A 25,100-nucleotide genomic window follows, 5' to 3' on the forward strand; every position below is an offset into this window, starting at 1 on the left:
GAGTGTTCCAAGGGGGGAACGGCGTTGCTTGGTGGCTACCCCAGGCAAAATCGGTCCGTGCATCCATGGATCAGACATTGCCAAACACGGAGGGGCTACCCTCCCGCCTTCCGGGGTTAGAGAGAGAAAGAGAGGACGGTGAAGCGAAGAAGATGACGGTTGAAGGCCCCTCGACTGATCGTTTGCGTAGTCTACGGACGCTTGTATCGGCTCTGAATCTGATATCCAGAAGCCTTCCTCTCCCTTCCGACCTCTTGGATGCTGTCTTCTCCATCTACTATTCCGTCGATTCCGGTCCTTCCCAAGAGGTCACCCTCTTCCTCTTCCTTCTTATTTTTCTTGCTTGTTCTACCTATTTCATTTGCTCATCGGTACGACGAAAGGGTTCGGTGCCTAGCGGTAAAGTATTCTTCTCCTTCACCCTCCCCCCGCGGAGTGATCCACACAATTGCTTACGGCGCTTGCTGATGCTGTGGTTTAGGCACGTTTGCTCCAGGGTGCCACTTTTTAGTTTTTACCACAGTTTTTCTGCGAATTGAATGCTCCGCTACCAATTTAGATTCGTCTTGGTGCCCGAAGGGAAATTCTCTTTTGGCTTCTTCACCTGCTCAAGTAAGTTATCCCTGACCTTGATTGGAGAAAACGGGGCTGGGACTATCTTCTGCTTACCCGAGCTTTTCCTTCCGAACTCGTCCATTCTGCTGGTTTTAAGCATCATGAAGCCCGTAGACAGGTTACTCTACTTTGCTGCGGCATATAGATTTGGTAGGGCTTAGCTTTTGATCCGTGTCTTCTCGATTACACATTGGACGTTCAGATACTAACCTTGTACCAGTCCCAGTAGGAGAGAGAATCAGGTCGCCACCCCTTCCATTGTCAGTGTACTCTTATCAGTACACTGACGTGTGGTCCGTTTTGCTGGGAGGCTCAATCACGAGTGGCTTAACCTCAAATTTTCCGGTGCCTCACTTTCTCTAATCCATGGGGAGGAACAGCTAACCATCCTGAACTGATTTTTTCATCGCAGGAATGTTACTTCTTTACTGGTACACTCAAATCTATTTTGACGAAGAATCTTATAAAACTTCTGACAAAGAGTGCATGCTTGATAGAAATATAGCCTGTCCTTTTACCTGCTATCATGTCGTCTATAGCGTGTTCTTAAGCATGTCTAAGTAAGGCAAGCGAGGCATGCTCAAAATAGAAGAAATGAGGCCAATATTGCAACTTGGTAATTGATTTTTGAGGCATTTGAAAGATAAATATCTTTTCTGTTAAATAACCTGCGTAGATAAAATGCTCTAAAACTATTAGAAATCAAAGATGCTCCTAGATGATATTAGTATAGTTTAAATGTGTTAGTTGTTGCTTGAACCGTACATGCATGGTGTTTCTAGTATTATCAAATTGTTGTCACTTGTCATCCATAGTCCACTAGTATACTAAGGACATTGAATTTTCTGGTTTCATGCATCTATTCCACCAAAGATATTGTCAAGTTACATTTATATGCTACTTGTCAAGTTTCATTTATATGGTAAGCGACACATTCACACAAAAGGACATCAAGCTTAGTGTCTTAAAAAGCGATCATACACCACACTGTATTTTAAATTTTTAATATTTCTACTCACAAGTCTTCTGATTATTTTTCTGTTTGTAAACTTGTCCATAGTGAGTTTTCTTTCAGCTTCTGACATAAATACATATCTATATCTAAGTCCGTTACCTTGCTTCTGTATTTCTTGATGTACCATAAAGGCATAAACTATAAGTATTCACATTTTACAAATTTATCCATGGGGTATTCTTTGAGGAATTTCTGTCTTGTTGTCCCTACAGGTTGGTGGTGGAGATCCAATTCAAGGAGATCTATTGGAGGATTTCCAAAATGCATTGTTAAAACAAAGATTGAACTATGCTACAAGTGCTTCACTAAAGAAGTTGGAGGGATATCATCTCCAACTCAACAAACAGCATCGTCTAAATGAACTTGAAGGTCCATACTGACTCAGTCAAACCAATTTGCTGGTTATTTTGGCTAATTAGTAAATTTTACTTCTGGATTTATCTGTTTCATTGGAATATGTATTCAGGCGTATATGACTTATGGACATGGAATCAGTTATGATGCTCATGTGTGTCCACCATGCTAATGTTATTAAAAATCATATTGACAATAATCTGAACAGGGGTGATAGGTTTATCAAATCCGGAACTTACAATTAAAAACAGTTACATTCAAACTCATGATGAAAGCAGTAACTAAGCTCCTTCTATCTTCAGCCTCCATGGACGTTGTGTAAAACATTTGAGTCAAGTCTCCTAGGGTGAAATTTGTGTTTTATCGTAAGGAAAAAAAAAAAAACATTTGGGAGAAGGCCTCAATGACTGATGTCACTTCTTCAGCAGGTTGCCAACATAACTGAGCTCCGATACGTATTACGTAATTCCTGTACCACTGTGTACATCAGATTGGAATCCATCTTTAACCGACTATCATAATAGAAATTTGTTGTGACAATTGTTGCACAATTGGATGGTCAAATATCTGCTGAATGTGTAAGTTTATGTACAGTGGATGGAAAAGCAAGTTAGCTTTTTTCTCTCAAAACATACATGTTGAATGAGATGGGTGCATGTTCACAAAATAGCCCTAGCCAAAGAATGCAGTTGTGTATTCAGCAGTTACTATTTTTTGGTTAGGATTGTTTTTTGCCATCAGTTTTTTGGCTGGCAAGCATTACTAACTACTGTGTTGTTATTATGAGGTGTATTTCTTGTTACTTCTGCATATGTGCAATCGTAATAACCTTTGATATTGGTGTGTTTGCTTCAGATCTGCCCTTCAGTAGGGGAGAAGACATGCAAATGAATTGCTTACTCGAGCTATATGGACTAAGGGTAAGGTCTTCAGTAGCCTTAGTTTTACAGTTTTGAATCTCAGAATAAGTCTATTGGTTGAACCATTGTTGGGCATGAAACAATGTTCTATGAAACTCAACCATATATGTTCTCTATTGAGTTTTATGTTAATTGTACATGGCCATGCAGTGATTTAAGTTTATTTGGATGGTTGTCCTCAAGTTTGAGCATCAATTTTGTCTTTAAAGATCTGCAGTTGTTGATTACTCTTTGCCTAGTTAGTTAACTTATATAAAAAGTTGCAATATTTGTAATTTTGTACAACAGATAAAATGATGAGTTTGAGTTCAAAATTCTAGGTCCTGCTCTTTACATTAGTAGCTGTGCTATTAGAGGCATATGCTCGCCTCAGAATCTAGGCACATGGAATGGCGTTGGAGGTGCAGCACATGCTGCACTTTGAATCTTTTGTTAACCAAAATCTTAACTGCTAAGAAAAGTCACTACACTCTTTTCCCACACCCTCCTTCTCTATTTTCATTTATTCTTTTGATGATTTCTGTTTTAATGATTGAATAATGTTAACTTTTGAGTATGTTTTCTTTGGTAGAAATTCATGATTTTCCATATGTCTTCATTGTTTTTATTGTTTGTTTCAGTAATAATATTTAGAACTTTTGAAGGTTAGCAACAACTGATTTTTCTCCCAACACAAATGAACACAAATAAATAAATATACACATACACCCCCAATATTAGGAGCGACCCTGTTTTATTGTTCTTGAGAACGTAGTTCTGGTATCATTATAGTATTTGACTTTCCTAAGTAAATTGAACTACAGAAATTACTAATTATTCTTTGTATCTGCATTCTTCTACTTCATCAAATTAAAAATTCATACCAATAATTAATTTTTATAATACATAACCACGTGTCAGTGATCTTAATGTCCAAAGGTCCAACGCTGTAAAGTGCACAACTTAAAGGCACAGTTACATGAAAGAATTACAAAAAAGTAAGGAAACTAGGTTAAATGTTCTCTATGAATGTGCCTTGCATAAGCAAAGATATATAAAAAAAGTAATAAGAGGCAAACATAAAGCACCAATTGAACATAAATTTAACAAAAAAAAGATCCATATTTCACTTGAACAAAGTACATCTATTAGACCAACTTAAACTTGAAGAGTCCTAATGCGTGGGCAAAATTTTAAGTTTTCAACTACATAATTCTAAATTTAAATCCATAATAACAAGCTTTTAAAGACTTGTACCAATCAAGGTCTTGTCTTTGTAGCATGCTTGGATCTTGGTTGTTACTTATCATTTCCCATTTTGTCTGTGGTTCCACATTCAAGCATATTTGTTTCCGTAGTAAGGACAGGAAGAGGACCTTTTAGGAAATGACAAGAATTTTAGAGAATTTTGCTACTTCAAAATGCAAACGAGGCTGCTAAAAGGATTTCTCGTCAAGGTGTTAAGAAGGCTATATATCACACCAGGGAAAAATTTGCTGTCCAGTGTCATTCTTGCCAGGCAGATCATCATTTTAGTTTGTTTCTCTGTTGGATTTCTTGCATTGGGGCAACTGGTTTTACTTAAGCACAAGGCTTCTTTTCTAGCAGCTATTGGACCTGCAGAGGAAGGTGCGAGCTGATGTAAGCTCTGAGTACTGGCTGCAAGAGAAATGCTCATTTCCAGACAAACATTTGTTTGACTGGGGAATGATGAGGCTGAGGCGCAGTCTTCCATTATTTGGTAATGGAGATGCTTCTTATGTGGAAGTTGATGATCACCAGCGAAAGAGACGGGATGAAGAGGTAAAAAAAATTGTACTTTTTACATCTTTGGTTGGGCTTCATATATAAATCATTTTAGTTTTGCTTGCTCTAACAAGAATTTTCTCTGTCCAGAGGCTGTCAAGGTTAGAACAAGAAGAGAAAAACAGAACAGAAACCAGAAAAAGAAAATTTTTTAATGAATTGCTTAATGCATCCCGTGAGTTCCAAAATCAAGCACAAGCTGCTCTGAAACGTCGAAAACAGAGGAATGATGGGATCCAGGTCTCCTTTGCGTTTGTGTGTGTGTGTGTGTTGGAATATCTTCTCTCTTAAATCATATGAGGAGATTGATTTGGATATTCTCTTGTCTCTGTAATAATTTAATTGACAGATTTCATGCTGTTCTATAGGCATGGCATGCAAGACAGAGGCAAAGGGCCACAAGGGCAGAAAGGCTTAGGTTCCAAGCACTAAAAGCAGATGACCAGGAAGCATATTTGCGGATGGTTGAGGAGAGTAAGAATGAACGACTGACTACTCTTCTAGGAAAAACCAATGAGCTCCTTTTTCGGCTTGGAGCTGCCGTTCAACGGCAGAAGGATGCAGAGCATGCTGATGGATCTGAATCTGTTCGAGGATCTGATACTGATGATGCAGCACAGATATCTCTATCTAATGCGGATGTGGTTCTGGATGATGAACTAAACATGATTGATATGGATTCAGGTCATTCAGTCAAGACAAATGACTTGCTTGAAGGCCAACGCACATACAACTCAGTTATTCATTCCATCCAAGAAAAGGTAACTTGATATAGGCATATAGCTGCAATATTTTCTGGAAACTTTATAGCTTAGTTGCACTTAGTCTATTTATGATTGCAAGTGGATGATTTATGCTGTGGGCTCAGCTCCCACTTCAAGGATAATCAGGTCCGAGTTGCAGAGAACATTTGCCAGTGAAATTTCTCAAATATTGCAAATCAGTTGGTCTTGTGCATGTGACAAGTTAATAGGGAAAATTTTCAGCAGGGTTACTTGTGCTGCTTATGATTCAGTTGTCAGCAGGTTGCATCTATATTCACACTAAAGATGCATGTTATCAGGCAGATAATGAGTTGAGTTGACATTGAGAAGTCATGATGATCATGGAACACCTTTGCAACTGTTCTCTGGTCTCAGGGTTGTTATACAAAAATAGTTAATTTTCTTGTATGGTACTTCTGAAATTTTTCCGTTACTTGGCCCTTCTGCAGTTAGATTCCTGAATATATCTATCAAGTTCTCTATTGGGAATTGAAAGGAAAAATAGAACTAAGCTTTGACATGATTTTTCAGGTTACTGAGCAGCCGGCAATGCTTCAAGGTGGTGAACTTCGGTCATATCAAGTGGAGGGTCTGCAGTGGATGCTTTCGCTGTTCAACAACAACCTGAATGGCATTTTGGCTGATGAGATGGGGCTAGGGAAAACTATCCAGACAATTGCATTACTTGCATATCTAATGGAGAATAAAGGAGTGAGTGGACCACACTTGATTGTAGCTCCAAAAGCCGTACTTTCTAATTGGGTCAATGAATTTGCAACCTGGGCTCCTAGGTATGCAGAACTGTGGGGTTCCTTTTCTTATTCTGTTTTGTATCATTTATTTTTTTTGTCTTAATTTCGTTCATTCTTTATTTGGCGAACGGCTTCAAAGGACTTCAATTAACAAGGCAGAGATGATAAGAATGAGAGATGATTAATAGTCACCAACATCAGGGCATTGGTTTCAGTGTCGATCTGCTACCTTTTTGTAACGGGTGCCCCTGGGTACTGACAAGTTCAATCACTTGATGCTGCACCAAGCATTTCTTGTCACCCTCATATAGAATCTTGAATTACAAGCCTATTGCTTTCAATCTGATATGAAATACGAACCTATTATCCAACAATTCATTTCCCAAACCTTTCATAATTTACTTTTATAAGCATGATCCCTGGTTAGGATTCATTTGTTTTTCACCTACAACCTTTTATTTTCTACCTCTCATGACTCGAAAAGGATATGATTTTATTTTTCTTTATTTTTTGTTTGATGACTGCTTAGGAAGCCTCATTTTTTCATTGATAAGCATATAGAGAAGCGTGCATTATACACATCAAAAGAAAGTGGCCTTCGGACATATTCGGCTAATGATGAATTTGTCTTCTTGATGCTTGGCTCAAGATTCTAGATCTGGCCTCAGGTTAGAATATAGCAGATCTTTCTAGTAGCAGTAGAATAAAAATGGATTAACCTCCATCCGCTATGGAGCTTTGAGTCAATTTTCATTGTAAAATCTGTTAATCAGGCCATGATGACCAAGTGCCTTACCTTATAGATGTTATCAAGAAATGTTGCCATTGGATAGGGGTTGAAGCATGGTTGCTGGAAAGTTTTTCCTGTAAGAACAGTCCATATGTGTCTAGTAGAATTCTTAGATTCACGACCACAGAAACATTGTAGCATCATATATATAATGAACAGCAGAAGTTTCAGCTGCTTGAAGGTGGGAAGTGTGATGAGCTGGGAAAAATAAATTAGTTGGTTTTGTTGTGGCCTTGATAGCAAATAGTAGCATCTGAAGATACTATTATTGATTGAGAAGAATTTCTGCTTCTATGTCGTTAGAAAGTTGAAATGCAGTTGTCTTCTTGTAAAGTTGGAGTGAAAGTGGTGGGTCCTCTTGAGTGGATATTTGAAAGGTTAGCGTGTGAGTGCAGGAGCAGCTTCTGTCCCTAGATACTGACTTCAAAGCCAATGTTAGAAGGTGAGCTTAAGTCTATGATTATGGCTGTTGTTCCTGTTCATATCAAGTTGTCAGGAAAATAAGTGCCGTTTGACTTCTCTGCTCGCCTCGGTGGTTATAGATTGGCTGGCTCTGTACTTCATCGTTCATCACATCTGAGGCAATGGCTTTGCCATTTGCTTGTGATGCTCTCTCCATCTGCAGTACACCCACTTCCTATGGTGTTGTGGTTAGGCGACTTGGATAGAATATCCAGAGAAGGCAAGTAGCTGTACTAACTGGCGTAGTTAAGTCTTGTTAATTCAAGTTATTCATTCTTCATCTCTCTCAGCTCCTTGCCTGAAGCTGACCCACGGCACAACACCTATGTCACATGGGTGCTGGTACGGTATGGGTATGGATACGAAGATGCGGGTATGATGATTTTAGAAAACTTGGGTATAGGGGTACGACAAAGTGTATAAATTGTAAATATATATATTATATATAATAATCCACAAAAAATCTCAAAATTAAAGAAAAATGAGAGGAAAATATAGAACCTTAGTGGAAGGGAAATATAAAAGAAGGGACAAATCAAAATCAAAGAAAAAATTAAGTTTGAAAATATAATTTTCAATGTTTTAAAATGCAGCCTTACCCACGTATCGACACAGGTACCTGGGCAAATCTTCTAGCACAACACCCATTTTCTGGCTGTGTGGAATTGGTACTTTCACATGGGAAATCAAAGTATTCCGGTATTCCCTGGGTTTGTATTGTAGTTTGTGTGGTTGCAGTGAAGGCAACCATATCCTAGATGCCTTTTAACAAAGTGAGACAAAGCTGGTGGTATTGAGAGCAAAGGGGGGTAAGGCCTTGAAGGTTTTGAGTTGTATAATGTAAAATTGATCAAGGCATGGCTTCAGTATCTCCCTTGTCATTTTATCAAGCAAAATTAAGGTGGATATGAGGCTAGGCACTTGCATCTGGTGCCTTCAGTTGCATGTCTGTTATGAGATTTTTACTGGTGGTGTTCTGTCCATATAAGTATGAAACCTATGTATGTATTTCTAATTTCATATGTTCCAACAGGGATTTCATATGCTTCTTATTTTCCATTCCTTTCTGTTTGGCACACTTAAGTTTCTTATATCTTGTCAGTTCTGTTACCAAGGACTTTAACTGTTCTATAACCTTTTTTCCCTATATGTTGTTTTAGTATTTGAGGATCCAAACAAAGAACATTCTTTAGATATTTGATGTCAAGGAAAAGGTTCTCACATGTTGGAAGTTGCCAAGTAGTTATCATGTGTCCTTTTTCCAGACTCAGTTTAGTTATTGTGCTTGAAATTAAAGAACTGACCCCTCGAAAGGTGCACACTTTTTGTTTTTGACTTAGTTAGAGATCTGGTAAATTTGCATTATTATTTGGTAATGAGTGAAACATAATATCGAGGTGCCCTTAATATCCAACCAGTTGAAGAATGGTGGTCATTTTGATTTGGTTCACCAAGATGTATGAGAGTGAACTCCAACTATGTCTTTCTGGTTGCCATAGACAAAATCAAATGGAGAGATTGAGCCTGTATAATTGACTGATGAAGACAGATGGATCACTCACTAATGTTCTTATGGAGTTGTTTATACGGCGTCTTCTGGAGATGTAATGCAATGGTTAATGCACTTCAAGTTTTTTTAAGAACAATGTGATTCTAAGCTATCAAGTAGAAAGGAACTAATCTTATAAATTTGGAAAAATAGTCTATGAGGGAAAATTTCCTGGTTAACTAGCCAAAGAATGTTAAGTTACCAGGATGTGTAAATTGAGTGGATTATGTTTTGCAAACTGTGAGCAGGATTTGATGTAGTACCTGGATGAGCGTGGCGTGATTGCATTCTAATGTTTAGTTGCTCGGGAGGTTTGCACTTATGCATTGATGCCTAACCTTGTTACTGTGGTCACTATAGATTCAAGGCATACAATCACAAATGGTTATCTCTGTGACATATTTAGGCTTTTGTCATTTATTTAGCGACCATGAGACAGGGTTCTATTGTGATGGTGGAGAGATTGGTGCAGGGTTGACCTATTGACCTTAAAGGGGCACTATCAACTGAAACTGAAGATTCATGTGTCCAGTGAGGTCAATGACATTCATGATAGTATTTCATGCATAATGAGAACCACTAGAAGTAGTTTTTTTTTTCTTTAGCACTTGTCAGGCTTAATTTATTTGCTTCTTTGGATTGTTTCTTTCCAAAATAATGTATGCACTTCATAATGCCAGCTTCCTTTAGAGTAATCTTTGCTTCATGCAGTATCCTTGCTGTTCTTTATGATGGTCGTGCAGTTGAAAGAAAAGTACTGAGGGAAGAATATTCTGGTGAAGGAAAATTCAATGTCATGATAACACATTATGATCTCATAATGCGAGACAAATCTTTTCTGAAGAAAATCCACTGGTACTACATGATTGTTGATGAAGGCCACCGGTTGAAGAACCATGACTGTGCACTTTCACGCACATTGGTGACAGGGTAAACATTTGTTTAATGTTGATTTCTTTCGGTTTTAATTGTTTGTTTGATGCTCACTATAATGAATGTCTGCACCTAGATGTCACTATAATGGATGTCTTTACCTAGATGTGCTTACAGCTTATCTCTTTTCTTATATCCTTTGGCTAAAAATGTTCGCGTGAGAATATACCAATGCCAATAAATTCATCACCTGTTCTCTTAATAGCTGGCACTTTGGTTGGGCTCCCTGAGTTGCATGCATGTTTTAACTTCTTCGTGATGAGAAGAACCTAGAATTATCTATTTGTGTTTGAAAGTTTGATATGTTTGTTTGTCTTGTTTGTGCTTGATAAATAACAAGTTCCATGCCAACTTGGTTTGTAGACAATACTTTCTTATGATTTTATGTTTATTCTTACGATGAAGGCTCTTGTTCAAGGTTCTAAAACCCATGACTTGGGACTCAGCTCAAAGTGGATTAATTAGCGACTCCCTTGGTCAATTTGGTAATTGATCCTGTTTTTGCAACTTCAAAAGTATTTTTCTCATATGTACATGATATTGTTTCCAATTCATTATAACATTGTTATATTATATATAATATGTATAATAATGTATGTAATATCAAAAGCAAATTTTAGTTACAGCATTAGTGCAATTATGTTACTAGATGTTATATATATATATATATATATATATATATATATATATATGGCACTCAATTTAACCATGCTGTGACTGTGAGTCACTTTGAGTTTTTAAAGCACTCTACTTATTTGTTTCAATAGTAAATTGCTTGGGCTGATTATGAGATATCATGAGTTGGAATCCTGGGTTGGCAACTTCTTAGATCTTTCTTTGTAACACGTAGATTATATTTGTTAACTTTTAAGTAATTTTGATCTTTGATTCTGCATAGAATGGGATAGCCGACAGAATTTGCCTCAGTATTTGTCACGAGGGTGATGGATCTCATAAAAGTTTGATATATCCATTGCAATGGTTTTGGGAAAAAGAAAGTCATCCCTATATTAACCCTAATCTCTCTTAAATAGAGATTAGAGGAATAGTAAAGACATTACATCCAGGTCCACAGAGGAGATAAAAATATTAATCAGTACCCTTAAAAACTTTCTAAAATTCTAATAACTATTCAACTAATGTAATTATTTCTCGCAAGACTCTCCCTAAACCTGGAACATATATGTTTATCATATTCAACTTATTACAATATTTCGAGAACCCAGACGTAGATAAGGGTTTAGTAAAAACATTTGCAATTTGCCCTTCAGTGGAAACATGAATTGTAGAAATATTGCTTACTTGAACCATATCCAGAATAATGATTGTCTACTTCAACATGCTTGATTCTGTCATGAAATACTGAATTGATGGCTGTATAGGATAATAGGTTGATGCCTTATTATCACACATCATCTTCATCAGAAGTGAAACCTTTACTCCTAGACAGGATAGCATAGTTTTAACCTATGCCATTTGCTTTAGTTGTCTGAACGATTGCCGTATACTCAGATTTTGCACTAGATCTTGCAACAATCGCCTGTTTCTTGCTCCTCCAAGTGATCAATTATCTCCTAGATACAATCCCAGTTGCAGATTTCATGTCTTCAACTGATCCTACATAATCTACATTAGTGTAGGGCTGTAGGCTATGATGTCCAGAGAATTATTTTTTGTAAATGGAAGTCTTTTTCTTGGAGACAACTTGAGGTAGTTTAGAACCATCATAGTTGTTCTCCAATGAATTTTTCTTGGTTTCTCTATAACTAACTCAATTTTCCCATAACTAGAGAGATGTTAGGTCGAGCAACTGTAACATATATGAGTTTGCCAATGAGAGACCTATATGACTTACCATCTATCAATTCTGAATCGTCCTCATACAAGTGGATATGTTGATTCATGAGAATATTTGCAGGTTTAGTTCTAAGCATCCCAATTTTTTTGGGCAAGTCAAAGAGATATTATCGCTGTGAGAGAATCAAATCTTTATTGCTCCTCGCTAGTGCTATCCCCAAGAAGTATCCGAGTTGGCCAAGATCCTTAGTGACAAAATGTTTTTGCAGATACATCTTAGCTTAAGCAATCTCTTCCTTAGAGTCGCTTGCAAGTATAATATGTTTAACATATACTACCATCACAACCATACCCTTCAGACTCTTATTGATAAACAATGAATAGTCACATGGAGACCGCTGAATGCGAACCCTAGACATCACTTCATGAACTTTTGAAACCATCACCTTGGGCTTTGCTTAAGCCCATATATTTTTTTCTTCAACTTGCACACTTCCCATATGCCTCTTGTCACTCACAATGAGGTGGTTGTTGCGAGTAGAGACAGTCTTTGATAGATCACCATAGAGAAAAACAATTTTCATATCAAACTAAGATAAACTCCACTCATAATGCACAATTATAGCAACAAACAATCATATACTCTCTAGTCTGGCAACTGGGATGAAAGTCTTAACGAAGTTCATGCTGTAGGTTTGAGTATATCCTTTTGCTACCAGATGAATTTTATGTCTCTTTATGAGTGATATTTGATAGAGTAGGCCCACTTATAGCAAACTATGCTTGCATAAAAAGGAGGAAAAAACAAGTCCCATGTGCCTCGAGAAATTAAAACATCCATCTCTTATTTCATTGTCTACATCCATTTAGGATGGAGAAGGGCTTGTTGGTGATAGGTAGCAATGGATGTGGCTGAAATAAAAGTCTGCATATTTTTGCCAACTCTATTTTTGTTGACAAATTTTGAGATGGGATGCGTAGTGCATTGTCAGATTGCTTTATGCAAAACAATCAACAAATCATCATGTACAAGTGGAGTACCTATAAAACAATCATACTCAACTATAGTATCCTCGAGTCCGAAATACATACCTTCGGAGGAGATGACGTTGGGGACCATGAGCAGACGTGTGCTGCCTAGATTGGACTTATGGAGGATCCTAGAAACGAGAAAGAGAATGAGAGGAACACGACAAGGGAGGACATGACTCCAAAGGAATAGGAGGAATGGACAATGGAAAGTTGTCAGAGGTTTCAAAGTGGATATGGTGACCAGAACTGGAGAAGTATGAAACTGACTTAAAGAAGGTGACATCCTGACATAGTTTTTATAGGCAATAGGATCATAACATTGATATCCTTTTCTATTCTTGGGATATCCAATAAATATACATTTTGTAGCTTGTGGGGACAATTTATCTTGATTGGGTCCAAGTTTGTGCTCAAAGCAAACACAACAAAAAGGTTGAGGTGCAATATGAAACAACTGGCCTTCAAAACAAATAATCTAGATAGAAATCTTATTTCATATGGCTAAAGATGACATTCTGTTAATAAGGTAGCAAGCAATGAGTATAGCATCTCCTAAAAAATGTATCTAACATATTAGAATGTATCATAATCTTGCGAGCCACATCTAGGAGATGCTTATGTTTATGGTCAGTGTAGAAACACGAACCACAAAGAGAGAGAGTGGAGAACGAACACACAATCTACGTGGAAAACCTCAGAAAGAGGTGAAAAACCACGGGGAGGCTCTGACCTAGGGGCACACCGCAACCCTAGGAGAGAGAAAATTATATTTCACTTAATTCAACACTAAACACAAGTGACAATATAAAGAGGGAGAGAGGAGAAGCCGCCTAGGGTACCGAGCCCGCCTCGGTACCCGCGCCCCATAGAACCGGGTCCAGGAATGGATCCGGTTCCCACAGCAACATATTCTAACACTCCCCCTCAAGCTTGGCATACATGTCAAACATGCCAAGCTTGCTAACATTCTTTTCGAATGAAGAAGTACAAAGCCCTTTAGTTAGGACGTCTGCAACTTGATCTTCAGACTTCATATATGGCAGAATCAGCTCCTTTGAGTCAATGCGTTCCCGGATAAAATGACGGTCAATCTCCACATGTTTGGTCCTGTCATGTAGAACTGGATTATTGGCAAGATTAATCGCAGACTTGTTGTCACAGTACATCTTCATTTTATCTCCCAGTTCCACGCCAATATCAGTCAAAAGAATCTTCAGCCACACCATCTCTGTAACCCCCATTGCAACAGCCCTGTACTCAGCCTCAGCACTAGTCCTCGAACATACTTCTTGCCTCTTACTTCTCCAAACAACTAGGTTACCTCCAAGAAAGATACAATACCCTGTAGTAGACCTCCTTGTGTCAGTGCAACCTGCCCAATCTGCATCTGAGTAGCCCTCAATAGTAAGTTTGTCTTGTCGAGTATACAGCAGTCCTTTTCCTGGGTCATTCTTTAGATATCCCAACACTCTTTCTGCACTCTTCCAGTGACAATCCGTGGGAGCATGCATAAATTGACTTAGCACATTTACCGCATACGTGATATCAGGGCGAGTTAGAGTAAGATAGATAAGCTTACCTACTAGCCTCTGATATCGCCCTTTTCCTTCCTCATCCAGAATAGTGCCCGTCTTGATACTTATCTTAGTTCCCGACTCTATAGGAGTAAGATAGGGCCTACAACCAAGTTTGCCTGTCTCCTTTAGTAAGTCAAGAGTGTACTTCCTTTGATTCATAACCAGCCCTGTCTCTGATCGAGCAATCTCTATCCCCAGAAAGTATCTCAGCTTACCCAGATCCTTGAGGTCGAATTCCTTAGCTAATCTCTCCTTCATCTTTCTGTTTTCTTCTTCGTCACTGCCAGTGACAATCATATCATCAACGTAGACAAGGAGAAGACTCACCAGACCACCTCTCTGCTTTATGAATAGGGTATGATCTCCATTTCCTTGCTTGTACCCAGTAGACTTCATAACGATCCTTAGTCTCTCAAACCAAGCTCTAGGCGACTGCTTCAAGCCATACAAAGCTTTCTTGAGGTGACAACATTTTCCCTCTTGAACATACCCGGGAGGCATGCTCATATAGACTTCTTCCTCCAGATGGCCGTTCAAGAACGCATTTTTAACATCAAGCTGGTCCATGCGCCACTTCCTGTGCACAGCAAGAGCAAGAATAACCCTCACGGTCTTCAACTTTGCAACAGGGGCAAAGGTCTCAAGATAGTCGATCCCATACTTCTGGCTGAACCCCTTTGCAACCAAACGAGCTTTATATCGATCTACAGTGCCATCAGGTTTGTACTTCACGTTGTAAACCCACTTAGAGCCAACTAAGTGTGTCCCTTTAGGAATATCAACAACTTCCCATGTTTTGTTCTTAGCTAACGCACCCATCTCCTCTGTCATAGCATGTAACCACTTGGGATCATCCTTAGCATCATCCACCGACCTGGGAATAACAACTTTGGATAAGGTTGTGATAAAACATTTGTAATTTGTACTGAGCTTAGCATAAGAAACAAATCTCTGAATAGGGTGAGAAGTACATGACCTGGTGCCTTTGCGCACAGCAATGGGGAGCTCTTCATTCGATGGACTTGGGTCATCCGGGGAGATCACAGGATTGGGATTGGTTCTATCCTCATCACCAACATCTTCCACTGTAGCTTTCTCCTTTCTGACATAAACCTGGCCAAACAAGTGATCCCGGGCAACAATGGGCTGAGCATCCACCGTGACCCCTTCCATATGGCTGCCCTTCTCATTACTGACCGTGACCGTGTCAATCACACTGGGACTAACCTTGTAATCCAAAAACTCCATAAACTGAATTAGCTGATTAGAGGAATACTCTTCCCCTTTGTTCCCAAGACACTCCCCCTGAAGAGGATTCACCGAAAAATACGACTCATGTTCATGAAATGTGACATCCCTCGAAACATACACTTTGGAAGTAGTGGGATCCACACATTTATACCCCTTCTGAGTGGAAGAGTACCCCAAGAAAACTCCTTTAATAGACCGGGGATCAAGTTTTTTGAGAGTAGGGCTATGATTATGCACAAAACAACTGCACCCAAAGACACGAGGAGTAAGAGGCCACGGATTCTGAGTGGGCCACAGGGTAGAATAAGGAGACTGACCATCCAACACCCTAGTAGGCATACGGTTAATGAGATGTGCACTAGTGAGAAGTGCATGCAACAAACCCTTTTGTTTTGAGAAGAGTTGCTCTTTGTGATAGAAATGTAGCACCAATATCTGTAACCCGAAAACAGCACTCACGCAGGAAGATAGAGAGAGAGAGAGAGAGAGAGAGAGAGAGAATGAAAACAAGAAGAAACTGAGGAGAAGAAGCCGTAGCCAAAATGGTTTGCACGGCCTCTATTTATAATCTCATTTTCAGAATTCTAAGAGTCTCCAATCGTAGAATCCTAGGAGATTTCACAAGCTCCAAGGACATTAATTACATCATAGAAACCTAAGAGACTTCACATATTACAAGGATATTAACTACAACATAGAATCCTAGGAGACTTCCCATATAACAAGGATATTAACTATAACATAGAATCCTAGGAGACTCTTCACATGTTACAAGGACATTAAATATTTTAACACATTCTACAAGGAGGTGGAATCCTAAGAGACTCCTCTTCAACGTGCTGGTGAAGGATTTATATTTTAACACCCTCCCTCAAGTTGTGCATGGTTTTGCACCATGTACAACTTGCCTTTTAGAAACCAGAATCGTTCCTTTGTTAATCCTTTTGTAAATAAGTCTGCAACTTGTTCATCTGTACGAACATAAATAGGCTGAATTTCCTTGTCTTCCACCTTTTGTCTAACAAAGTGTTGATCAATCTCAATGTGCTTTGTTCGACCATGTTGTACGGGATTAAAGGCAATGTTAATAGCGCTTTGATTATCGCACATTAACATTGATGTTTTAATCTTTTCTCCAATGTCTTCTAGCAAATGTCTAACCCATGTAACTTCAGCAGTACCTGCAGCCATGCATCTGTATTCAGCTTCAGTGCTGGATCTTGCGACTGCCTTTTGCTTTCGACAACTCCAAGACACAAGATTACGTCCAATGAAAATACAAAAACCAGAAATGGACTTTATTTGATCGGGATCTCCAGCCCAATCTGCATCTGTGAATGTCATAAGTTGATGTCCAGTAGTTATATTTTCACTCTTACCATAAACTAAGCCATCTCCTGCTGTCCCTTTAAGATATCTTAATATTCTTTTGACAGCATCCATGTGAGTATCTCTAGGTGCATGCATAAATTGGGATACTTGATTCACAGCATATATAATATCTGGTCTAGTAAATGTAAGATATTGAAGTGCCCCAACAATACTTCGATATTGCGTAGGATCTTCATATAACTCCCCATCTTGAGCACTTAGTCTTTGATTTAGAACACTAGGAGTTCCAACAGGCTTACAATCAGACATACCTGACTTTTTCAACAAATCCAACGTGTATTTCTGTTGTGTCAATGTGAGGCGATTATTGTGCCTATCAATCTCCACTCCAAGAAAGAATCGTAAATCACCAAGCTCTTTCATTTTGAAGTTTTGCATCATCAAAACTTTAGCTTCTTCTATGTGTTTTTCTGAATTGCCTGTGATAACAATATCATCAACATATATAAGAAGTAAAGTAAATATGTTTTCCTTTCGATAAATGAAAAGAGAGTGATCTAGAGGACATCTCCGAAAACCACATTCTTGAATCTTGCAAGAGAAACTGTCAAACCACGAACGTGAGGCCTGTTTAAGTCCATAAATAGATTTTCTTAGTTTGCAAACCCATGCATGAGAGTCTCCTTTCGTGTATCCTGGAGGTTGTTCCATATATACTTCCTCCCTTAAATCACCATGAAGAAAAGCATTCTTCACGTCCATTTGATGTAGTCTCCATCCATATTCAACTGCCAATGATATAATCACGCGAATTGTTCCCATTTTGATCACAGGGCTGAATGTCTCATCATAATCTTCTCCATATTGTTGTGTAAACCCTTTTGCTACTAACCTTGCTTTGTGTCTTTCTATGCTGCCGTCAGGTTTGTATTTAATTTTGTATACCCATTTGGAGCCCACTACGTTCTTTTCGTGTGGCCTCGGAACGATCTCCCATGTTCCACATTCATGCAAGGCATCCATTTCTTCTTTCATAGCCTTTCTCCAATGATGTGATTTTGATGCTTCATCAAATGAAGTAGGTTCTTCCTCCTTGCCAACTTTTGCCATGAATAACTGAAAATCAAGTGATAAAGAATCATAGCTAACCCACCTGTGAATGGGATGACGAATGCGTTGGGATCTTCTAAGGTGGGGCATGTTGTCTTCTTCACTGTGAGCATCTCTGTCCCTTAGTCGTCGACTGTAGATAAGACCCGAATACCGATGTGCATCGTTGCTCTGTTCATTATTGTTTTCGTGATGACTTAATGACTGTGTTGGATCTTCTTGATTTTCACTTTGAGCTATATCCGACGGTTGTATTGCTCTCTCTGAATCTTCACTTTGAGGCACATCATTTTCTATAACAGGATCTGCATTGAATAACTGTGTACTGGTCCAGGGATCATAAGATTCAATGGTCATAGGCATTTCATTTGTATTATCAAAACTATGTTCATCAAAAATGACATTTCTTGAAGTTTTGATACGTTTAGTTGTTGGATCATAGCATCGAAAACCTTTATATTCATCAGCATATCCAACGAATCTACATTGAATAGCTTTGTCTTGAAACTTGTTCCTCAAGGCAGCATCAACGTGAACATAGCATACACAACCAAAAACCTTCAAGTTCTTGTAATCAGGTTGTTTGCCTAAGAGTGTAAAATATGGCGATTTAGACATCAAGAGTGTCATAGGCAAACAATTTATTATGTATACAGCAGTATGGAAGGCTTCAGTCCACAAGGAAATGGGCACATTAGTATCATGCATCATGCTCATGGCGCTTTCAACTATATGTCGATGTTTCCGCTCAACTACACCATTTTGTTGTGGTGTGTAAGGGCAGGAAATTTGTCTAGTTATCCCTTTTTCACGTAGAAATTCAATAAAATCAAGCGATGAATATTCTCCCCCTCCATCACATTGAAAATGCACCACATTGGATGAAAATTTAGTTTGAATCATGGCATAGAAGTTTCGAAATATGTGAGGTACTTCTGATTTGTGTTTCATGAAGTAAATCCAGGTGAAACGTGAATAAGAGTCAATGAATAAGATATAATATCTTGACCCAGACATGGAATCAATAGGGGCTGGCCCCCATACATCAGAAAAAATAGTTTCAAAAGGTTTGGAAGCCCTTTGATTTATATTATGGAAAGGTAAAATATGACTCTTACAAAGTCCACAACTTGAACATTTTTTGACACTTGAAGTAAGAGGTAAACTTGATCTTGGAATGAGACTATCTGTGACAAGTTTTTCAATGAAATGTCGACCACAGTGTCCTAGCTGACTATGCCACAAATCAGACTCCAAAAATTGGTTAGGGCCCCTTACTTTTGATTGAAAATGGCAAGAACTTGGCACTGATGACGCATTATGAGAAAGAGAAAATGTCTTCAATCCTATATCAAAAGTGGATGAATCCTTGGGTAGACATTCCTTGAGGACGTACATATTCCCTTGACGCTCCCCTCTAGCGAACATTTTCTTCGTTTGGAGGTCCTTGACATAGACAGAAGAAGGTGTGAATTCAACAGAAGAGCTTGTATCATCAATGAGTTTAGAAATGGATATGATGTTCTTTTTTATATTGGGAGCAAGAACAACATTAGACAGTGATAGAGACGAGGATGACAATGGAATATGTGCATTTCCAATATGTGTAATAGGATGAGATTTTCCATCACCTGTTATAATGCAACTTCTACCGTAATGAGGGGATAAGTTAGTCAATTTACCTGCATTTCCTGTCACATGGGTAGCTGCACCTGAATCCAAGAACCATTCTCCCTGCTCATTTTGCTTTATAGTCATCTTTGAGAATGCGGCCATCAATAGCTGTTGCATATCTTCAGCGGTGGATTTAGAACTTTGTCCTCCTTGTTTATAATCATGTCTTACCCCTTTGTTTTTATTTTGAGGATTAAACCAACATTGTGCCTTCATGTGTCCTTTCTTGTTGCACTGAAAACAAATTGGTATTTTTCTTGAAGTATCCAAAGGAGACATACCTTGGTTATGTGGTGTTGGTAGAATGCCACGACCACCATGGTTGGAGTTCCCATGGCTCTTACCAAACTTTACATTCATAGCCAACACATTTTGGGAGTTCCCTTGATCAGTCCTTTCAATGACTCTTTTCATATTCATTTCATGTTGGAGAAGTTTACCTTGTAGTTCGTTGAAGGAAGGCAGAACAGGAAGGACCTCAAGAGCTGTAATAAAAGCATGATAATCATGCCCAAGTCCATTCAAGGTTTGCTGCACCTTTTCCTTATCAGAAATGTTATTCCCTGAGGCAGCAAGTTGGTCTGCGACGGCCTTAATACGCCCCAAATAATCCATGATAGACGTTGAACCTTTGCTCAAATTCTGAAATTCTTTCTTTAAGTACATAATTCGAGCTTCTGATATTTGGGAAAAGGTATCAGCAAGGGTTTCCCATAATTCTTCTGCAGTACAATCATCAGAAACTGAAAGTAACACTTGTTGAGATAAAGTGGACAAAATATACGCAACCAGACTTTGATCACGTCTCATCCACATAGCATGTTCAGGATTGTTGTCTTCATGAACAGCAATAACTTCTCCTGCCTCATTTTTTATTTCCTGTAAGACGGATATTGGTGGAGCCTTTGTTGAACCATCGAGATGTCCAAAGAGGCCTTGACTTCTTATGAAAGGCATGATTTGCCTTTTCCAGATCAGATAATTCTCATGGTTGAGTTTTTCGGTAATAAGGTGAGGAAGAAAACTTGAGGACATGCCAGAATGCGAAAGGTTTTCCATGACAGCAGAAAGGAATGGTATATAGGTAGAAGATGAGAGGGAAAGAAGACACGATATAACAAGATGTGTCCTTGGTAAGCAAGAAGAAAAAGGAACAAGAATTGTGCAAGAGAAAAGTAAATTCAGGATAGAGACAAGATGAGAAAAGAGTTCTAACCAGATCAGACCTGTTTGGGCATTTCGTTTGGTAGAGATAACGTAACCTGGCTCTGATACCATGATAGAAATGTAGCACCAATATCTGTAACCCGAAAACAGCACTCACGCAGGAAGATAGAGAGAGAGAGAGAGAGAGAGAGAGAGAGAATGAAAACAAGAAGAAACTGAGGAGAAGAAGCCGTAGCCAAAATGGTTTGCACGGCCTCTATTTATAATCTCATTTTCAGAATTCTAAGAGTCTCCAATCGTAGAATCCTAGGAGATTTCACAAGCTCCAAGGACATTAATTACATCATAGAAACCTAAGAGACTTCACATATTACAAGGATATTAACTACAACATAGAATCCTAGGAGACTTCCCATATAACAAGGATATTAACTATAACATAGAATCCTAGGAGACTCTTCACATGTTACAAGGACATTAAATATTTTAACACATTCTACAAGGAGGTGGAATCCTAAGAGACTCCTCTTCAACGTGCTGGTGAAGGATTTATATTTTAACACTTTGGATCATGATGGATCTTGTAGAAGTGTGAATATCAGGCACAATTACGAAACATACGGAAAAGATATTTCACTTACCACCAGGAGTATCATTTGTTTCACTTGGAAACTCAACGTTGCATTTCAATCTAATTATTGTTTCCTGGTTGTCATACCTTTATTTCTTTCTACTTCTGGATCAGAGAGCTTTTGTTCACTTCTAACAGAAATATATATCTTTTATTTGCAGTTATCATATTAAACGTAGGCTTCTTTTGACTGGAACTCCAATACAAAATAGTTTACAGGAGTTGTGGTCCTTACTCAACTTCTTGCTTCCAAGCATTTTCAATTCAGTAAAGAACTTCGAGGAATGGTTCAATGCACCTTTTGCAGATCGTGGTGATATTTCTCTGACAGATGAAGAAGAACTATTGATTATTCGTCGTCTGCATCAGGTAATAATAATTTTTTTTTTATTGTTTAGTTCATTCAGTTCTTTCTCTTATTTTACAATTGGTGTCTCTCAGGTTATAAGGCCATTTTTACTACGGAGGAAGAAAGATGAAGTAGAAAAGTTCCTTCCAGGAAAAACGCAGGTCATTTTGAAATGTGATCTGTCAGGCTGGCAGAAAGTTTACTATCAACAGATTACAGATATAGGAAGAGTTGGACTAGATTCAAGTATCGTCTTCTCTGACATTCTTCTTTTCTTCTTCCGGATCTGTGTTTATTTATTTCCTTATGAGGATATGGAGTTAATAGTTAGAAAGTTTTTGTTCTTTTATAAAGTCAATAGTACCACATACAGTTCCATTTCTGCAGTAACCATTGAAAACGTACAGGTACTGGAAAGTCCAAGAGCTTACTGAATTTGTCTATGCAACTAAGGAAATGCTGCAATCATCCTTATCTATTTGTTGGCGAATACAACATGCATCAGAAAGAAGAGATAGTGAGAGCATCAGGAAAATTTGAGTTGCTTGATCGCTTACTCCCAAAACTGCAAAAATCAGGGCACAGAGTCCTGCTTTTCTCACAGATGACACGTCTCATGGACATTTTGGAAATCTACCTGTCGCTGCATGGATTCTCATATCTGAGGCTTGATGGTGCAACAAAGACCGAGGAGCGAGGTGCATTACTCAAAAAGTTCAATGCACCAGATTCCCCCTACTTCATGTTTCTTTTAAGCACTCGAGCTGGTGGTCTTGGCCTTAATTTGCAGACTGCAGATACAGTTATATTGTTTGATAGTGACTGGAATCCGCAAATGGACCAGCAGGCTGAAGATCGAGCTCATCGGATTGGGCAAAAGAAGGAAGTACGTGTTTTTGTATTAGTAAGTGTTGGGTCAATTGAGGAAGAAATCCTGGAACGTGCAAAACAAAAGATGGGGATTGATGCTAAAGTTATTCAGGCTGGGCTATTCAACACTACTTCAACAGGTTAATATGCTTGTCACTAGTTCTTGTTTATCTTAAAATTTGTGACTCCCGTAGGGATACAACTTTTGGTTGTTTGAAGGCCAAATGTTAAACTTCCTGCAAGTGTGTTTTGGACAGTTCTGAAGCCTTAAACATACCCCGTGTCTTGGAGAAACTGATGGAACAAAGTCTTTCTAAATTCATGGGATTGTTTGAAGGCCAAATGTTAAACTTCCTGCAAGTGTGTTTCGGACAGTTCCGAAGCCATAAACATACCCCGTGTCTTGGAGAAACTGATGGAACAAAGTCTTTCTAAATTCATGGGATCTAGCTGAAACTCATGCCTTCATATGTTTTTTTAAAAATCACCTAATATATGCTTCTCTATAGTACAACCAGGGGATTAGCTCTTCAGTAATGCTTCTTGAATGTAGAAATAGAGATTTTCAAGGATCAAACTACAATTGTTCGAAATTTTCCCGCTTGGGTTCCCTTTTTGTACACTAGAAGAGGCATGATTCAACTTCTAAGGTTTTATTCTCATAGGCATGGCATCGTTTGGTTAAGTTTCATTAGAAAAATAGTCCATATGTGTTCTTAATGGGTTGGCCATCTAATGTTTGATTTTCAGTATTAATATGTTTCAAAACTATGATGTCATGAAGTGGTACTGGATTTACTAATCCATTCACATTTGTTTATTTGGGAAAAGGTTTGTTGTCGCCAGTACACTTGTTGAACTCTTGAAATCATGAAGGTAGTTTAATGCATATAATCTATTTTTCCTAGAATTTGATGCACACATGAAAAAGAAACAAAAATATCTAGGTTGTAGGTTGACTTTGATCAGTACATGAATTTAGGGATTTCAAAGGGGCTAAATCTGAACGCTTGAAACGTCAATAAGTTAAGAGATGAACAATAGGTCAATTTTTTCTTTCTTTTTCATTTTGTGGAGATTTCCACCACAACATATACGTATTGGTATGTGATTTTTTTCAAATTTTTTCCTCTACAGCAAAGGATAGAAGAGAAATGTTGCAGGAGATAATGCGCAGAGGTACAAATTCTCTTGGAACAGATGTACCAAGTGAAAGAGAAATCAATCGGCTAGCAGCTAGGTCGGATGAGGAATTCTGGCTTTTTGAGAAGATGGATGAAGAGAGGCGACACAGGGAAAATTATCGGTCAAGACTAATGGAAGAGCACGAGGTGCCAGAATGGGCTTTTGCTGCGCCAAACAGAAAGGAAGAAAAGACTGTTGGAGATGTGGATAAACATTTAGAGGGCAGCCAAAGCACAGGGAAACGACGGAGGAAAGAAGTGATTTACACTGACCTGCTTAGTGATGTCCAGTGGATGAAAGCTGTCGAAAGTGGTGAGGATTTAGCACAGGCAGTTATGAGAAGCAAGAGAAAAGAACAGCTTGTGAGCACGACTGAGTCAACCAGTGAAATGATGCAAATCGAAAGGCAAGAATCAATAAATGGGGAAGAGGAGGATGAGGGGACGAGCAGCGATCTCTTTTCCAGTGTACCTAGAAAACTGAAATCTACAAAACCGAAGCCCTTTTTTCCTACCAAGGATGAAACTTTACCGCTTAACAAGGACGAAGTCGAATATCATGGTGGCAGTGGCTGGCCTGGGGATATTGTTACTTGGAAAGCCCATAAAAGGAGAACTAGTCACCTTGATGCGCGAGCACAACAGTGCAGTAATAGGGGAAACGGATGGGTATGACGGGAAATTCTCTGGGCATATTTGCTTTTAGTGTTCTTTGTAACATGAATCATTTGGTTGGGGGAGTGCTTTGATCTTGGTTGCGCGGGTACAACAGTGCAGTAATGGAGGAAACGGATGGATATGACGGGAAATTCTCCTGGCATTTTTTTTTTCTTTAGGGTTCTTTGTAACAAGAATCATTGGCCAGAAATGCTTTGATTGCAGTCTTCAATCATTGCGCTTTATGTATTGGCACTTCAACCTTTTGTCACATGCAGGATAAGATTTACATCTCTCTCTCTCTCTCTCTCTCTCTCTCTCTCTGAAGGGGACTCTGACCCTTGAATTGGTCGTCCGGCCCACCCCGGTCGCACCTGGTTTGCAAACCGTCGGAAACACTGCATCTTATCGGAAAAATGATGGAAGTCAGGATTGGAACCATCCCCATCGGTTGACATACTTCTTTCCCAGGCTGCTGTTTTCGCCTCTTCTCTTGCCCTGATTTTCCATGTCCACCAATCCTTCACTTG

At 38.7% G+C, this 25,100-nt stretch overlaps 1 protein-coding gene across 1 annotated transcript; it reads left to right on the forward strand.

The window, feature by feature from the left end:
• On the forward strand, positions 1 to 24,861 carry LOC116255032 (probable ATP-dependent DNA helicase CHR12). Its single transcript, XM_031630747.2, has 12 exons — positions 1 to 308; positions 1,843 to 1,999; positions 2,840 to 2,904; positions 4,492 to 4,686; positions 4,780 to 4,929; positions 5,058 to 5,450; positions 5,985 to 6,244; positions 9,718 to 9,936; positions 21,672 to 21,879; positions 21,952 to 22,105; positions 22,267 to 22,869; positions 23,867 to 24,861. Exons 1-12 carry the CDS (start codon positions 66 to 68, stop codon positions 24,586 to 24,588), a joined length of 3,369 nt encoding a protein of 1,122 aa, XP_031486607.1. The 5' UTR covers positions 1 to 65; the 3' UTR covers positions 24,589 to 24,861.
• The last annotated feature ends 239 nt before the right edge of the window (positions 24,862 to 25,100 follow it).

Source organism: Nymphaea colorata, chromosome 1 (assembly GCF_008831285.2).
Source record: "Nymphaea colorata isolate Beijing-Zhang1983 chromosome 1, ASM883128v2, whole genome shotgun sequence".
NCBI classification, from domain to species: Eukaryota; Viridiplantae; Streptophyta; class Magnoliopsida; order Nymphaeales; family Nymphaeaceae; genus Nymphaea; species Nymphaea colorata.

What these genes read in the sequence shown, in the direction of transcription:
- LOC116255032 (XM_031630747.2), top strand. Translation starts at nt 66, where the DNA reads ATGGATCAGACATTGCCAAACACGGAGGGGCTACCCTCCCGCCTTCCG. An exon ending in TTTGCAACCTGGGCTCCTAG is followed by an intron (nt 6,245 to 9,717) that starts GTATGCAGAACT and finishes TGCTTCATGCAG; the next exon opens with TATCCTTGCTGTTCTTTATG. An exon ending in TCACGCACATTGGTGACAGG is followed by an intron (nt 9,937 to 21,671) that starts GTAAACATTTGT and finishes TTTTATTTGCAG; the next exon opens with TTATCATATTAAACGTAGGC.